Source organism: Lactuca sativa, chromosome 7, assembly GCF_002870075.4.
Source record: "Lactuca sativa cultivar Salinas chromosome 7, Lsat_Salinas_v11, whole genome shotgun sequence".
NCBI lineage: Eukaryota > Viridiplantae > Streptophyta > Magnoliopsida > Asterales > Asteraceae > Lactuca > Lactuca sativa.
Window position 1 is genome coordinate 37,242,381 of NC_056629.2, and position 18,492 is coordinate 37,260,872.

Consider the following 18,492-nt stretch of genomic DNA (forward strand, 5'->3'; position numbering starts at 1 on the left):
ATATGTTTATAATAAAAATGAAATGATTTGTATTATGTTCTGGGTGTTACAATTATGTTCCCAATCAGTTCCGGTTAGGTATAGTTCCGTTCTAACGAGTATTTCACTCACTGATATTGTCAAATTTATACATATTTTTAGGCAATATTTTAATAAATTTTGATTAATATTTTGGTTATTTGCAAAGATAAGTGGTACTTATAAGATTGAATTATGTTTTGCAGCCAAAAGGAGCAATTTTAAAGCATAAGGACCAAAAGCGACAAGTGGCAGAACTTTGGAGGATTGAAGAATTAAAGAAAAGAAAATCCTAGCAAAAAGTTAAATCAGGACGTGGATTTCACTTACACAACGTGGAGTTGGTGATTCTAGAAGATGAGTACACGGGAAGTCAAAGTCCTTGCCCTATAAGGATTCATCCTAATTCATGACGTGGAGTCTTAATCCACGATGTAGAGTGCAAAAATCACGAAAACTATATATATCTTTGGTGCTTACGATTTTGGGAGAGTTCTGGAAAAATTGGAGGTTGGAGAAGACGAATTCTGAACCCAAATAACCTAGAGAAGTCAAGCTTTAGCACCTAAGGAAAAAGGAGTGGAAGATCATTACTTTCTCTTTTAATTTGGTATATATATTAACTGTGTTTTCATTTATTGAGTTAGTTTGTTTGAATTCAGCTATGAGCAGCTACATCTAGTTGCTTCTGTTTAGCTAGATGAAGCTTCAACTCATGGTTTAGTTATTTAATTATGGATTTTGCTAGTTGGTTAATTTCTTTTGTTTGATTGTTAATACCTAGCACGCTAATATTTGATACTTAAATCGCTTGAAATTCATGTTCTGTGTAGCTTAGTGAATATTAAATTGCATGAACTTGAAACTTAGTAATGTAGTGACCATTAGATTACTAGAGCTAGGATTGAACCAATCTTAGATTAGTAATTAAAGCTATTAAATTTGGTTGTGCTAGAGAACATATATTGTGATTATACTTATGTTTGTTTAATCAATCTTATATAGCTCAATTCATAATTCATAATTGATTATGTGTGAACATGCATGGTTCAACATGAATTAGTTAAATATTAGTAAAGTTGGACATAAATTGCTAATAATATAATAATTGGTAATTAACCAAAATTATCCATAATTAGTAGCTAACCATTGAGGAGAAGCGGATTACAACTACACAGGAGTGCTGTTAGTCATTGATTGAATTTTATAATTATGAGATTAACTTTGTCTGAACTTGTAAAATTAGATAAAAACCAAATTGCTTTTGCATTTTTTAAATTATTTTTTAGTAAATAAATTAGTTAGCTTAAACCGTTCCCTATGATCGATACCCGACTGTTTGTGCTATACTATTTGTGAGAAGGTACATTGCCTTAGTCGAATAGCTAGTTAAATAATAGGTAAAATTAGGAGTAGCATTATTGACATCAAGTTTTGGCGCCGTTGTCGGGGAACGACTATTAGTTTAAAATTTATTTGCTTTGGGTTAATAGATCCTTTTTGTGGGGTAAAACCTACAAAAAGTTAATTTTAAGCATTAGTTTTTTTTAGAACTGAAGTCAGGACGTGGGCCTTAAGCTCACAATGTGAATTCAGTAATTTCACGTTTTTTTTATTTTTTCATTTCTGTTTTGATTTTTATGCGACAACACGAGGTGGTGCTCTTTACCACATCGTGGTGAACAGCAGTAGGCGTTTTTAAGTAGTTTTTGTTCAATTGTACATTTTTAATTTTGTTTTTATTGCAGTAGTACATGACTTGTGGATCCAACACACCATTGATACCACCACTTGAAGATCCAAAGTCAGCCCTTCACAAAAAGACGGATAAAAACGCAGGGACCAATCCACCAAAGAAGTCGCCTTTTCAAGATCTTAAATCAGTTTTTCCAAAGAAGTCACCTTTTAAAGATCTTAAATCAGTTTTTGGAAAGAAGAGAGGAAAGAACGTAGGAGAGTCAATAAATCAAAAGAAGAACGAAAACAAGATTGAAAGCTTTGAGAAAAATCCTAAACTTTACAAATCCGATTCCGAAACAGAAACCGATAAAGAAGGAAACGAAAATGAAGACGATCTGAAATACGAGATGGCAAACATTGCAGATATGTCTATGGAGGCATATAAAAAGAGAATCCGAGAGGACACCAGTCCCGGTCTAGTGCAACCTGCAATTCCCGCTGCAACAACATTCGAGCTGAAGGGACACATTCTTGAAGGCACTTCTACCCGGTGCAATTACTACTTGGGCGCGGATGCGTGAGCAATTTCTAGAACACTTTTGCCCACCTTCAAAAGTTGCTAAACTCAAGAAAGCAATAGCAAATTTCGAGCAACAACCGAGGGAGTCAATCTATGAGGCATGGGAACGCTACAAAGGATTGATAAGGAATTGTCCCCAAAATGATTTGAATGAGCAACAAGAAGTATCAACCTTTTATGATGGGGTTAATGTCATGACAAGGCAACTCCTTGATTCTCAAGGACCGCTAACCAAGAAAATCCAGTAGAAATCAAGGAATTAATTGAACAGTTTTCCAAGCATTCGCATGAATATCACAATCCTAGACATGATGGAGCGAAAGGAATTGGGGGTGGCACTTCTGAAGATATGGCTGTTGTTTTAGCTATGATAAACACTATGGACCGAAGGATGAAAAAAGATGGACCAACCCATACATGCTATGCGAGTGGGTTGTGAAAGATGCAATGGTCCTCATTTAACCAAAGATTCCCACTTAGATGAGAACGGGAATAAGAAATCTCAAGTTTGTTACTCTAGCGGAGACAAATCTGATGCAGATTAGAGGAAGCCAAAGAAAGAGTGGTTGCCATACGATGAATAAAAGAAGCAAAAAGAAGAAAAGTGTAGGCAAACTGATCGAGGCTTTTATCAAAAAGATCAACCACCTGAAAAGAAGGTTGATTTAGAGTCCATGCTCACTAGATTCATGGAGGCTTCGGAGAAAAGACATAATGATACTGATGCGGTGATAAAATACCATCAAAATCTCATGAGAGACCAACAAGCTTTGCTGAGGAATCATCAAGCATCAATCTCCAACATCGAAGTTAACCTTGGACATTTAACCACTATGGTTAATGAGCGACTCTCTCCAAAAATTCCCTACAAAAAGCCTCAACCGCAAGTAATGGTGATTGAAGATGAAGAAGATACTATCTCTGAGTTCTTAGAAGCTTTAGAAGTCGAGCCACATCAACCCGAACCAAGGCCAAAGAAGTTAAAAGTAGAGGAAAATATGATTGTTCAAATACTGAGACCACAACGTGAAGATTCAATCTCCACGACGTGGAGACAGTCTGATCAGAAATTTTTTGATGATACTCAAGCTTATCATTCTCCTTTACCATTTTTGTCTCGAGCAAGAATTCATCCACCGGAGCAGGAACATTTGAAATTCATGAAGTAAGTAAAGGGTATTCCAATAAATACTCCTTTTATTGATTCATTGTCCTAAGTTCCTAAATATGCTAAGTTTTTTCAAGACTTACTCGATTCCTGCCAATAATTGGAGATTAATACTAAGGTAATCCTTAGTGAGCAGAGTTCAAAAGTGATAATGGGTGAGTTACCAAAGAAAATGGGAGATCCTGGACGCCTCACTCTTCCGTGTAAATTTGGAAATAACATGAAAACTTATGCTTTAGCCGATTCGGGGGCAAGCATAAATTTAATGCCTTACTCATTCTACTAAAGCTAAATCTTCCAGATTTAAAGGCTATTAGAATGACGATTCACATGGCTAATCGTTCAGCGACTCATCCTCAAGGCATAGTGGAGGATATATTGGTCAAAATTGGGAAATTTGTTTTTCAATTGATTTTTTCGTTTTAGATATGAAGGAAGATACCAATGTCCCAATAAGTCTTGGTCGCCCTTTACTAAATACTGCTAGAGCCTTGGTTAACATTCGTGAATCTAAACTTACTTTGAGAGTTGGAGATTAAGAAGTTACCTTTGGAGTGGAAGATGGTTTTCAAAATAATAATGCTCAATGTGAAGTTTTCAACATAGATGAAGAAAATGAACTTGAGGAATTGGAAAAGCTAATGGAAGAAGAAATTCAGTCAGTTCAACAAGTTAAACATACAAAGCCAAGAGCATCCATTCTAACATTTTTTGAAGTAATTTCTTATAAAACTCCAACATCTTGGGTGAGTAAGGAGAGTGAAGAAGACGTAGTATCAAGTGATGAGGAAGAGGTTACTTGAGAAGAAAAATGATTAACTTTGGATAAAAAGGTGATACCTATGGAGCTAAAGAATGAAGAAAAAGCAGGAAATAAACTTGTGATAAATAAAGGAGTAAAGAGAAAGCTTGAAGAGGATGAAGTTAAGGGTAAAAAGAGAAAGCTTAAAGAGGATGAAGTTAAGGGTAAAAAGAGAAAGCTTGAAGAGGATGAAGTTAGGAGGGTGCATACTTACAAGAAAAAATGGAAAGATCAAAAGGTGAAAAGGATGATGGACGCTCCTACAAATTCAACGTGAGGCGGCACAGAGTCCAACTCAAGACTCCAACAAAAAGACACTGCTAGAAAACAAGCCTTTATTGACGCGCAAACAATTACACACACTAATAGAGGACACGCATTTGTGGGTGCCCTAAAAATTAATGTCAGTTTTCCAAAATCTTAAGGATAGAAGACACGCATTTATGCGAGCCCTAAAATTAATGTCAGAAAAGAAAAGAAAAAAATGCGGAGGGCGCCTTTCATAAAATGTGCGTCATGTAAGAGTGTCGCTTTATAATTTTTTTAATGAAACACGCCTTTTAGGCGGGAAATGATATCGACAAAAATTAACCCCCGCCTATTGGATCCCCCAAAATTTTGGAAGACCCGCTCATTCTTTCCTCTCCACCTGCCGATGACCTTCATTTTCTCCCCTCATTCTCTCTGTAAAACCTAGCAGCCGCCACCACCAGAAACATGGTTTTATGTTGTCCTTCATTAATAGCTAAAGGGGGGAAATCCCCCAAAATTTTGAAGTACCTTGCTCACTCTCTCCTTAGATCTCCACCCGACGGATTGACCTTCACTCTCCCCCCCCCCCTCTGTAACACCCTCGCTTCATAAATAAATTTCTCTCTCATCCTTCTATGGTATGTATGTATGTTGTGATAATGCATGTATGTGTATATGTATGTGTGTGTGAGAGTTTTGGGGTGAGTTGTAAGTATATAGGTGTGAAACCATAGAGTTTGAGTTCATCGCATTTGTTCTTATATCCTTCAACTATGCAAATCAAAAATAGCACCTCATAATCAAAACTCAGCAACAATTGATGAAGGTTACCAGAATCAAGAGAAATCATCTCCTAGTCTGAATCGAAGACAAACTAGGTATGTACTCTTTCTTTATAGCGCAAAAGGGCATGAGCGATTCGAATTAGAATCATGGATTGGAATATGAATCTAACCTATCCATTTGGCGATCGATCTCTGCTACTACCAAACAAAGATTATAATTATTTCACATACAATGTTCTTAAATCAATGATTTGTATGTAAAAATCCTTTGATTTTGTTCATTCTATATCGTTGATAAACCCTAAATTTGAAAGGCACATACTGAATTCGTCAAATATTTGCAGGGGAACACCTTATTAGGAACGATAATCATCATCATCTGTAATGAACTTTAAGATGGAGCTTCCTTCAAACAAAGATTATAATTATTTCCGTTTCATGGAGCTTTCCAATTTGCTAAGAGGCGACTCTCGTAGCTTGCGATAAGTGGGTGAGGGTGATTTATTTTAATCTTTCTATTTTTAATACAAATCTCTCATCAACTCACTAATATATGTCCATTTCAACCAAATTTGACATTTTTGTTTTAATATGTGATATGGATATTGCCTGAGATTAATTGTCGGTGTCTGATCAATGCTCTCTGGTATGCTTCTTTCTGCTAACCAGATTTCACCTCCTTTTTATATGCTTCATCTGTATCCCACTTTGAAATAATAGCAAATTAGCAAACATATATGCAGAAACAATGAAGTGTTTTTATAAGTATAATATATTGACTGCATTTTGTTGATTTTGGACTCTTTGTATTTGCAGCATCCATAAATATGTACTTAAATCCAAAGGTTCAATCAATGAAGTTAATCAAATTGCACAGGTAGTTAATCAGTCGCCAATAACTTGGTTGCTTCTAGTTTTATTCTTCTGACGTGCTTTTTGTTTTTGGTTTAACAGCTGAGGATCATAATCAAACCCAAGCCTTGTGTTGGTGTAGGGACTTTATGTAATGCACAATAGGTGATAAAGTTTACATTTTCCAAATACTTGGTGCACAACTTTTAGAAGAACATCATTCCTTATAAATTCTATTCATTGTAGATTTGCTACCATGTGCTTGGGCTGGTACATAGGATCCGGACCCTCATACCTCGAGCTATGTGTATCTTGACCTTTTGCCCTTCATTCTAATTGGTTTTCAGCTCCTTGTCTAATTCATTTACACCATTTTTCACAGATGAAAGACTACATTGCAACCCCAAAACCCAATGGTTATCAGAGCCTTCATACTAATGTAATTTCATTTCTTTATGAAAGCATGTTTCGTCTAGAAGTTCAGGTACCAAAATTATTTTCACTGGGCTTTGGTTTGGTTATCAAAGCCTTCATACTACAGTGGAAAAGTTATTGTTAATGGCTTGGTCAGACATAGAGTGGCTAACGACAGATACTTGAGAGGGAAACATCTGTAATGGTTAAGTATTCTGGTAGCTAAATTCTTCATCATGACCTCTGCCCAGTGATGACAAGTATGAGACAAAAAGCGTCTCCCCAGATGTAAGTTTCATAATAAGATCAGGTGCTTTTCCAATAGGTAAAAAATCTACCTTTTAGTGAGAATTCCACTTGATCCTTATCTTTGATTTCTGGAAGGAAGCAAGGGTGTTACGGAGAGGGGGGGAGAATGAATTCAGATGTAAGCGTCTCCCCAAATGTGGTGGTTGTATTTGTTCTTGTCATCCTTCTCATAAGGTAATTAATTCAAATTGCATGGGTATAATCGTCATTTCACCTCTCATTCTTGCTCTTAAAATGGTAAATTTTGTTTGTTAGATTTTTTACCGGACACAAAAAGGACGATAAGGATCAAGTGGAGTTTATTGCTAAGAAAACTAGTCTTGGGGATACTGTTGATGGAGCAATCAAAATTTTCACTGTTGCAGTATGTATTTAGCAATTAGTATTTACTTCATGTATTTTTATTAAGTTTCCTTTTTTACCCTTCTTCTAATTTGATGAATCTTTAGGTCACGATTGTTGTTACAGGTTCGGAGGCTATCTGCTTGTGAAACAATGGGTTCTGCTACTACAATTTGCAGTGATAAAATTGGAACCTTGACATTGAACAACTAGATAACTCTATGGGCTCAATGAGGCTGTTTCTTTTTTGCCCCCTTTTCTTTATTTTACCCCTTTGCTCTTTCAGTTTGAAGCCATTATAAGAACTAGATAACTATATGGGGTTGTTTCTTTTTTACTTAATGGGCTCAATGAGTTAAGTTCTTACTCTAGACAACTATAAATGGTTGTTTCTTTTTGAATTAATTTGGACAAAATGACAGATCACAGATTGAGAATAGGGAACAACCACTATTTGTTTGCGATTAATCTATACAAAAACAAAGCTTAAATCGAAAGGATCACCAGAAACAGTTTCGTGGATTTGTAACCTTATTACTTGAAGTTGAGCTTATAGTGTGTTCTTGCTTAGAAGTTTCTAGTAACCTTTGGTAAAACACACACGCGCGCACTATTAGCTTAAAGTAAGTTTAATAACTATGTGGAGACATTATGGATCACTACATATTTTAAGTGGAATATATGATTAAGAACATGTCAATGACTTGCTCCATGTATCATCTGTTTAGGTATTTGAATATTTTGAATTTTGATCATCAAATTCAAGGAATCCACTCGTTCATGAATTTCTTTATTGGTGTTATTTATTCTAGGATAACATTGTTGAGTGTTTTTGAAGAGCCTGCAAGATTTTTAGCATAGAGTCTGAAGTAGTAAGTGTTTCTTTCTTTTTACATGGGTAAGATATTTCTTTTCAGCAGGAGTTTGTAGCAATTATGAGAATTTTGGAACTTTTTGTGCAGTTATACATTTGGGATTTTTCTAGATAAACAACTAATTTTCTTCTAAACGACAACAACAATATTGGGTCAAAAATATGGTTTATACTTTGCTTTTCTAGGAAAATATATTTTTATGTAATGTTGTATGTGTTTGCGGGTTGTGTGTACGGCCGTACACGTGTGTACGGCCACACACCCTGTGTACGTACACAGGGTGTGCGGTTGTACACATGTGTATGGCTGGAGGTCCATATAAATAGAGGAGTGCATGTGGGAGTGTACGGGTAGAAGGCTAGAGAAGAGAGAGAAAGTTAGAGAGAAGAAGAGTGTGTGTGAAAGAGAATCTATTGTAAGGAGCATCAATCATATTCATTCAATACATCATAGATTCATCTTAATTCTTCTTCTCCTTCTCTTCTATATTGATTTGACATCATCTAATTGATTGGGATTCCGCACCATCAATTGGATCTGATTAATACACAAGCAATTTTGGGGACTTACAATTGGTATCAGAGCTTGGTTGTATCAATCAATTTTTTTAGATCTGGAGCTTATTTGATCTTATTTTGAAAAGATAATAGCGTTTTTGGATAGATCTCGCAAAAATAATAGGGGTTACTTCTTTGCATTTTTCATAAAAACGAGTTTTTGATTGAGTTTTGGAGCAAAAAATAGTGAAAAACGTCGTTTTTTTCGCGAATCTGTTGAAGATGTGCGGCCAGACTTTGAAGGTGTGCGGTTGAGCTCTTGAAGGTGTGCGGCTCAGCAGCCTCAGTGTGCGGCCTCCATGTGCGGCCAGGGTCTGAAGTTCGCATCGTGTACATTTAAAAAAAATAAGCGAATTTATATAGTCTTCGCAAGCGTCCATCGTACACTTAAAAATAAAAAGAAACGATTTTGCACCTGCCAGGAATCGAACCTACGACCTTTGGTTCATCAATCAGCACGCCTTACCAACTCAACTAGCCCACCTTTTGTGTCATCCCTTCGAAAGATAAATCATAAGTTGTCCTTCTTGGTTTATAATTTCGCAAATTGACAATTTCAACCCAAAAATTAATTTTCTTTATTTCTAAATTCTATTTTCAACCCAAATTTTTTTTAGTTATTAATTTTTTATTTTATTTTTATCTTTGACCTTAAAATTTTTGACTTCGACTTTTAAAATTTGACCTTTGACTTTCTCGTTTGACTTTTAAATTTTCAAATTTAGCTTTTCGGTTTGACTTTTCAAGTTTGACTTTTTAAATTTGACTTTTAAGGTTGACTTTCTCGGTTTTTAAGTCAAAGGGCAATTAAAAAAAATAATAAAAAAAAGAAAATGAGTTCCACATCAATTCAGATAAATGAATCCGGTTGCTCTCCATCTTGTGTTAAAACTATTAAATTTTTACGAGAATCAATAGATCTAATCAAAAGGGAAAATGAGGATCTAAAATATGAGAAGTACACCATTAGGAAAGAACAAAAACCCCTGAAAGCTCAATTAGAAGCCAAAATCAAGGATTTTCGAAAACTACAAGAAGATTACAGCAATAAGTGTGAGAATTATGATCACATCAAAAGAAAACTTGATGTTGTGACTGAAGAACTTGATGCTTTGAAAATTAAATGTGGAAAAAAAGATATTAGGGGGTGTTTGGCTTAGCTTTTCACAGCCAAAAGTCCTTGTTGTAAAAGAAAAAAAGCAAAAAGATGTTTGGCATACTAATAACTTTTGGAGTTTTAATACAAGAAAAAGCAACTTTTTGGAAAAGTCAGGAAATCCTGACTTTTTGTAACTTTTTGGAAAAGTTCTTTTGAGCTTTTAAAAGCTAAGCCAAACACCCCCTTAGTTTCAAAAATTACACTGCGTCAAGTAAGACAGTCGAGTCATTATTTGAAAACCAGTTAAAATTCAAAGATAATCAAAACAAGGGTCTAGGGTATGATAGTGTTCCTCCACCTTTCAATCATAACTATATATCCATACCTTTGACTCACGAAGAGATTGACCGAGAACCATTTATGGTATACGGTAAACCAGATGTTGAACAGGCAACTGAGGGTGTTGAGTTGAATGATATTAATGCTTCTACTTCATGTGCAGGTAAAGTAGCAGATGATGAGAACAAGGAGAACAGCATTGAACAAACCAACATCTCCTTGAACTCTGAATCTGTTGCTTCGAACTCAGCTACTTCTGATCAACCTGCTGTTAGTAAATACATGCCACCAATTCCAGCGAATCAGGGTGCCTGCTGCAAGTGTGCATGTGGGAACAACAAGAGACAAGGCATGGACACGCCACCAGGGGTCGGAAGAAACAACTCCACATTGAAGAAAAAGACATGTTTTCACTGTGGAACACCTAGACACATTGCCAGAAATTGTCCAAATCGCCTATACGTTCCCTACTACGCACATGGCTGGCAGAAAACACCAAGAGGGAGATACTCCAAAAGAAACCCCTCAAGGTCACGTTCAGACAATGGCGACTGGAATGCCACAAAGGGCAAGAGTTCAACTCTTACGGCCAAGAATCAAAGCCACAAGGATAAGAATCTGAATCCCAAAGGCATGAAGGGAATGCCGTCCAAGAAGCAAAATCCAAGAGATGCTCCCGTGAATCCAAAATCAAAGTCATCTCAACGGCTAGCTTCGAGTTCAAAATCAAGTTCCAGGGACCCATCGGATCGGAAAAAAAATGGGTCAAACCTAACTACAAATGGGTTCCAAAGGCTCAATCTCCCAAATCATCTAATGCTTCTAATATTTTTACATCTTCTGTTTGTGATAAACAGGATATGTCATAGGAGAAAGTACCCTGCAAAGATGACAAAGGTCAACCTAGTTTCAAAATGGATTGGGTTCCAAAGACCAGCTGATCCCGCTCTGTGTTGGAGCAGCTATGGAGGCATATCATCAGACTTCGGTTTGTTGGTAGTGGCTGTTCCTGGCACTTGATAGGGGACATCTCTCAACTGTACAACATTCAGACATTTGTTTGAGAGTATGTGTCCTTTGTGGGAAGGGAAGAAAGGAAGGGATCACATGGGGTTTGTGCTTAATGACATGAAGAATTTTCGGATCTGTTCTGATATTATGCATGCTGTTCTCAGACCTTCTGGATGCAAATTCAATCGGTGACTTACCGTTTGAGTTTTCTTCTCTATACTCCTGATTTTATCTTATTCTGATTCGCTTCAAAGACAAAAAAAATTTAGGATAGTTTAAATTTGCGCATTTACTTTCGTTTCTCTCCTATGCACAAATTTAGGGGGAGAAATAAAAACAAAACAAAAATTAGAAAATTTAAATATATATATATATATATATATATATATATATATAAAATTATAAAATCAAAATAATAATATGTTGGTTATGGAATGTGCTTGTGGGAGATGTTTTGGGAAGTGAGTGATAACGGGCAATCTGAGTCTGCGTAACGTACCAAAAGTTGAAGGGTCTATGCTCTGGTTTGATGCGTCGGTAGGCACTAAGAATTTAACAGACTTGACTAGGTGCAGATGAACTTAAGGAATCTATAGACTTGAAAAATATTGACCTAGTTAGTTCCGTTTAGCCTGACAATACGACGCTTGGATAGGTTGAGCAGGGAGATATATATGGGAATCTACTCGTCACATTAAATGAACCCGTATCTGGAACCGTGGTTTAACTTTTCCTCGATGTGCGGATTCTGTCCTTAATTCCGGTATTGATGGGGCGACTGGTAAATTCCGATAAATTAGGTATGTAGAAAATCATTTTCTTTCTTTCTGTCTGTTAGTCATATGTTACCTCCTCAGCGTGATTGGAAGAGATCCGACCTGGACTGTAACATATGCAACTCTATTTCTCTGCATATTATACATACATACATATATATATACATACATATATATATATATATATATATATATATATATATATATGAAATTCCTCTTATCTATTAGCCATATGTTGTCTCATTTGCGTGACTAACAATCCGACCTGGTACACAGCATATGCACTATAAGTGATAATACTCTGAATCTATCTTCTCCGCTACTGATGGTCTGCTAATCCGATGTAAGGAGTACTCTGGAAGTCCTTGATTATCGGGTCATATCTGGAAGCGGGAAACATGTTCCATTACAATTAAAATTGAACACTCAAAGATTGTCTATAGATCTCGCTGCTCAATTTAGGTGGACAACAATATCCCTGGTCGTCGTCAGTTGAATGGTCCTTAAGATATAGTATCTAGAAACTTAGGATCAGATATAATATCTAGGAACTTAGGATCATATTGTCTTGTCACTTATAGTATGTCCTAATTTTGTCACAATTTTTCGTGTTTAAATGGACAACAATACCGGCGATCGACCAGAAAAAGACGTGAAGATGGAAGGTACCGACAAGCAGATAAAGGTTGTCTAAAAACTTTGATCCCAAATCATTTTTAAAGTTAGATATCATTTTATTTTTGTTAAATTTGTTCATAGTTTTTCTCTATGCACAAATTTTAGGGGGAGAATTAAAAATAATTCAAAAATCAAACAAAAATCAGAAAATTAAAAATCCAAAAAAAAAGTGTTATTTCTTTTTCTAGAAAATATCAAAAATCCAAAAATATTTTTTGTGTGCTAATTTTTCTTTTAGTTTTGTTTTGTCTTGAAAAGTGATTTCAGGCGTAGATGAGACTCGTGGAGACTGTATCGAGATTTTTGAGCCAAAGCTTCATCTGTGATCATCGAAGAATTCTCATTCGAAGGAGCAAGAAATGAAGACTATTCTTCCATCATTCAATCTTTCAACCTCAGAAGCAAGGTGAAGCTGTTCTTGAAGATTATGCGACGGATTGCATTAAAGCCTCCTCAATCAGTCTGCTACTATCTTGTACCTGCTGAAGTGATCCAAAAGATTATTTATCTCTGATGTTCTCCCTGAAGATTCTCAAGCTGAAAGAGCTATCTTTCAAGAATCTTTTCAAGAAGCCTCCTCACCCAATGTGCGTTCAATGCCAAATTCTGAAAAAAATCCCAACCGCTCGAAATGAAGTCATTCATGAAGATTCATCAAGTTCATCTTGAAGCTGTGAAGAAATCAAAGATTAAAGCTGAAGCCAAAGCTCCCATTGAAGATTGACAAGAAAAGCCAGCTACTTTTTAGGGGGAGCTTGTTGGGTCATTTAGAAAAGAAAGTTATAAACCTAGGGGGAGATTGTTGGGTCAAAAATATGGTTTATACTTTGCTTTTCTAGGAAAATATATTTTTATGTAATGTTGTATGTGTTTGCGGTTTATGTGTACGGCCGTACACGTGTGTACGGCCGCACACCCTGTGTACGGCCGTACACAGGGTGTGCGGCTGTACACATGTGTATGGTTGGAGGTCCATATAAATAGAGGAGTGCATGTGGGAGTGTACGGCTAGAAGGATAGAGAAGAGATAGAAAGTTAGAGAGAAGAAGAGTGTGTGTGAAAGAGAATCTATTGTAAGGAGCATCAATCATATTCATTCAATACATCATAGATTCATCTAAATTCTTCTTCTCCTTCTCTTCTATATTGATCTGACATCATCCAATTGATTGGGATTCCGCACCATCAATTGGATCTGATTGATACACAAGCAATTTTGGGGACTTACAAGCAAGAACACCAAAGACTTTCCAAGACAGTCAGAGCAAGATGTAAGTTGTGTTTGAACTTTATAAACCATGAGATGAAACCAACCAATGTCACAACATGTGGTTTTCACAAACTTTCATACATTGCAATATATTTATATAATCAATCCATCATACGCTGCCATAGTGAAAAATACAATCTCCAAATATTTGATTCTGAAATTGAGGTTTCGATACCATAGACACAACTATTTTGATAAAACTAGTCACCATGTATGATATGCACAAAACATTTTAAATTGTAATGACAGTGAAAGTGTAGATGTGTTGATTTAGGTTGTAATATTTAAGGCACATAAATGCAATGATTACCGTGGTTAATATTCTCACATCTGAATGCAACACACTTTCATTTATTTGTTTACTTTCATTTCTTTCAATTACAACATCATACACTTTCTTTTATTAAGGCATTCAATCTTTTTCTTATTCAAGCACGATAAATTGAAAATTTTAGGGCTATTTTTTGGTTAGAAGAGGAAAAGAAAGCTAAAGCTGAAAGAGATAAGGTGCTGCAAATGCAAGTGTTACATTCATCATTTCAATTGTTAGTTGTACTACTAATGATGGAAGTTGCTAATAAAGGAAATGGAAGAAGCTGCATGAAATAGATTTTTTGTATGAAACACATAGTAGATTAGATGAATGACAATTTATATATTGTAAGAAATAGAATTGTATGACATTAAATTTTATGCAATGGATTGTATTTTTTATATATGGTATTTTATTTCTATTATGAGACATTAAATGCAAATTTAATTTAAAAAATAATAAATATATAAATATATTTTCTTTAAACATTTAAATTTACGATACGCAAAAATGTGTGTCATCTTCATTTATGACATGGCCTTTCTTGACAGGGGTTTTAATGATACGCATTGCGTGTCATAAATGCGCGTCGTCTGTAGACGACGCGCAAAAGCGTGTCGTCTTTCGTTATAACAGGGCCTTCCTTGACGCGCATTTGTGCGTCGTCTGAGCGTTTTACGACACGCATTGCGCGTCGTAAAAGGCTGTTTTTCTAGTAGTGAGAAGCGCTTCTCGGGAGGCAACCCGAGCTTGGTTTGCGGTTTTCTTTTCGTTTTTGCATTTTTAATTGAATTTTAGGATATTAAACTTTTTAATCATCAAGTCACCATAATTATTTTAGAAAATGGTAAAAATTAAGTGTGGGGTTCATAAGTATTGATTGGTAAGTAAATTGAAGTTTTAAGAACAAAAGTTTGGATTTTTTTTGATGAAAATAACGATAACACTTCGTGGCCCAAGGCCCACCTCGTGTTTCTTTTGATCTGGCCCAACAGTTAGCCCAACTAGAAACTCCACGTCGTGAATTAGAAAACCACATCGTGGACTTTAAAAAGTCACAGGGGCGACCAGTTTATATTACTTACTAGGCGAATGCCCGCGTGTTGCGTAGAAAAACCTATATAGTTGAAATCTTTACAAATATATGTTTTTTTAAATATAACAATAACATTATTGTTAAATTTGATATAATAATTTGTATACTAAATTGATATAATATATTAACTATTTTGAATTATATGATAATATATACATCTATTATAACTACATAATTTCAATCGTTTGAATGACTTCTAACTACGAGTTACTAATGAATAAAATTAAATATAATATATGGTTTAATGTATTTATAGTTGTTATTGTTAATAAACTTTTTAAAATTTATTTATTTAACATTTTAATTTCTATCATTATAATTATTTAAAACATCAAACATTGTTTTTTTGATTTTAAAGGTAACAATATAATCATTTATATAGAGTTATTTTTAACTATTGTTATTATAAGTTATTTTAAGCTACTTATTTGAAAACTTTAACGATTATAAAAATATCTTTAGGAAATATTTTAGATAAATTAAGATTCCAATTTAGGTTTTGCATTTAACACAATAATTTATCACTTTTGACTATTCACAAAATATTAATTGGGTTTTTTAAGTGGAATTGAAATTTATATTTAAGTTGACACTGTAAAGTTATATTTAAATTAACAATTTAAGTATTTTGTCCAAACTGTTCAAAAGTTGTAGCTTTAAACTGATAATGGTTTACATACAATAACATATTAAATTTAATAAATTAAGTATAATATGTTAAAAGTTAAAGTCATAACTTTATAAGTAGAAGTAAAGATATTATTTTAATATTGAAATTTCATTTATTTATGGTTACACTTTAGGTTTGATATTTAGTTAACCTTATTAACCAAATTATAATCATTATTAGAAAGACATTACAATTTATCACTTTTAATTATTTACAAAATATTTTTTGGGTTATTTATGTTAAACTAAAATTTATATTTAAGTTGATCATGTAATATGATATTTAAATTAATAATTTAAGTTTTTTATACAAATTGTTCAAAATTTATAGCTTTAAAATGATAATGGATTACATCCAACAATATATTAAAATTAATAAATTAAGTATAACATGTTAAAAGTTAAAAAAAACATAACTTTATATGTAGAAGTAAATATATAATTTTTAATATTAAAATTTAGTTTATATATGATTACACTTTAGGTTTGATATTTATTTAACCTTATTAAGCAACTTATAATCATTGTTATAAAGAAATCGAAAAGTCATGGGAGTTTCAAATGAATGTGGTGAAATGAAAAATACATGGGGGTTTTAAATGAATGTGGTGAAAGGAAAAATGTTTCCTTTATAGTATAGTATGATATGATATGATATGAGATGATATGATATGATGATACTTTGACCAAACCCTTACCACTCATATGCACATACGAACGAATTTAGCAGCCCCGCTCCGAAGGATGTGGAGCAACCTATTGGTCAACAAGAAGAACAGTCGCGTATAAGGGGAAGGAGGAATGTACGAGGGCGTGGCGAGAGATGACAGTCAGTGCATCAAAATGCACCAATGCAAGCTGCTACTTTTGGCGAGGATAATTTGGTTGGTTATTTCGATCAAATGGCTTTGAGCACGAATTGGATTGGAGGGATGATGGAGAATATGGTCCGACACTTCAATGTTACACAACCACCATATTTGGGAGATCACTATCCAGTTTTTCCAGCATAGGATGAGTATATGATGAGAGGTGGAGATAGAGTTGGAACGACTGGAGCCCAAGGAGACGAGGATGATTATTAGTTTTATCTTTTAGTTTTTTTATTTGGTTTGTTTTTTGTTTACTTGTTTTGAACTTGTAACCAAATATTGGATGATTTTTTTCCCACTATTATTTACTTTGTTGCATATTTCGTTTAGTTTTGTGAGCGGGATGATGAGGGACAAGAGATAGGAACGCTCAAGTGAAGCCGTGTCATTTAGAGTTAAGATTCAAGACCCACAATCTTTAATAAATATGGGGTTGCTTTCATAAGTCAATTAAGAGATAGATAGAGTCAAAAGAAGTCATAGAATTTTGGAACAGTCAAAACAACGTTCATATGTTTAGTTGCAACTGGTTTTGCATCGAAGAATTCACATACAATTACATTCTGTGACACTCAGTTTACACGATGTGGACTATAACTCCACGTCGTGACCTTAGAACCCATCGTGATTTTAGACGTGATTTTCAACTGAATTCACGTCGTAGACATGAGCAACACGACGTGATCCGAGTAATTGTGATATATTCTCTCTCAACCATGCAATGTTGCGTATGCTTTCCCACATTGATGAAATATGCTATGAAGATTTTATCCACTACATTTGTTGAAGATTCAAGTCTCGGATTCACATTTGTGTTGCGCACATTCACATATCTCATTTCTTGAAGATCCAAGTTCCATTCTCCATAATTGAAGATGTCCACATTCAAGATGTTCGAAATTTTCCACACACGTGAAGAAATTGATCTCGCTGCTATTATCCCAGGGGAGTCTGTTCCTTTTTCTCCCTTTTCTTGTTTTTAATTTATTTTATGCATACAATGAGGAAATTGTATGTAATAAGTGTGGGGCAGGGGGTCGAAAAAGTAATTTGCTAGAAAATTTTAGAAATTTAAAATTTAGAAAAATTTAGAAATAGATTTGAAATAATAATCTAAAAATTGAATCTAGTAATAGTTTAAACTTAAGTTGCTCGTCTTGCGTGGGATGATCCAATGAGAGCTCAAATGTTTAATTGAGCCAACACATGTTATAGTGTATTTGTGGCTTCCCATTCCTAGTGAAAAGTCATGGAATATTAAAGGTAATCTGGTAGGTTATATGACATAATATATTTTGCAGCCTAAACCTGAAATCTATCCAGGAGAGCTTATGTAGTCATTGCACTTAGACTAATACCTCTAACCAATAGATGTTGAAGTTAAGCTCTCTTGATTAAGCATAAAAAGTGAGATATATATATATATATATATATATATATATATATATATATATATATATATATAAGAGAGAGAGAGAGAGAGAGAGAGAGAGAGAAAGAGAAATTATTGAAAAGTTGAAGAATTGTGGAGTTGTTAAAGTATAAATTCAAAGATCAAAAATTCTAAAGAATCAAAAAGTTGAAGATACCAAAAATCATACAATAAAGGTGGTGAATTCAAAGAAATCAAAAAACAAATATCAAAGAAGTGAAGAATTCCAAAGAGCTTATTGTGGTATTTAAAATTGTAATTTTTTTAGATTATGTATGCTTTGGCAGCTTAAGAAAAATACCT

The 18,492-nt window shown here is 34.4% G+C and overlaps 1 protein-coding gene and 1 non-coding gene across 5 annotated transcripts; one reads left to right on the forward strand and one right to left on the reverse strand.

Annotated features, from left to right (window-relative positions):
- Positions 1-2,319: 2,319 nt before the first annotated feature.
- On the reverse strand, positions 2,320-2,426 carry LOC111880859 (small nucleolar RNA R71). The gene has a single exon (XR_002846599.1). It is a non-coding gene; the product is annotated as a small nucleolar RNA R71 (small nucleolar RNA).
- A 3,210-nt stretch (positions 2,427-5,636) lies between these two features.
- Positions 5,637-7,703, forward strand: LOC122195021 (calcium-transporting ATPase 9, plasma membrane-type). Of its 4 annotated transcripts, XR_006184944.2 has the most exons (8): positions 5,637-5,931; positions 6,102-6,162; positions 6,240-6,302; positions 6,384-6,621; positions 6,709-6,839; positions 6,936-7,034; positions 7,116-7,224; positions 7,329-7,703. XR_006184944.2 is itself a non-coding variant. In XM_042896487.2 (7 exons), exons 4-7 carry the CDS (start codon positions 6,805-6,807, stop codon positions 7,413-7,415), a joined length of 330 nt encoding a protein of 109 aa, XP_042752421.1. In that variant the 5' UTR covers positions 5,637-5,931; positions 6,102-6,162; positions 6,240-6,302; positions 6,384-6,804; the 3' UTR covers positions 7,416-7,703. The 4 variants fall into 4 exon arrangements, 1 of the variants encoding a protein (XP_042752421.1); XR_006184943.2 differs by having other exon boundaries at positions 6,384-6,839; positions 7,310-7,703; XR_006184945.2 differs by having other exon boundaries at positions 6,384-6,839; positions 6,940-7,034.
- The last annotated feature ends 10,789 nt before the right edge of the window (positions 7,704-18,492 follow it).

Bases quoted from the DNA above. Each gene is read 5' to 3' on its own strand.
- LOC122195021 (XM_042896487.2), top strand. From the start codon at position 6,805: ATGACAAGTATGAGACAAAAAGCGTCTCCCCAGAT. The intron at 6,840-6,935 runs GTAAGTTTCATA...GATTTCTGGAAG, and splicing joins CAAAAAGCGTCTCCCCAGAT to GAAGCAAGGGTGTTACGGAG. The intron at 7,225-7,328 runs GTATGTATTTAG...TTGTTGTTACAG, and splicing joins TCAAAATTTTCACTGTTGCA to GTTCGGAGGCTATCTGCTTG.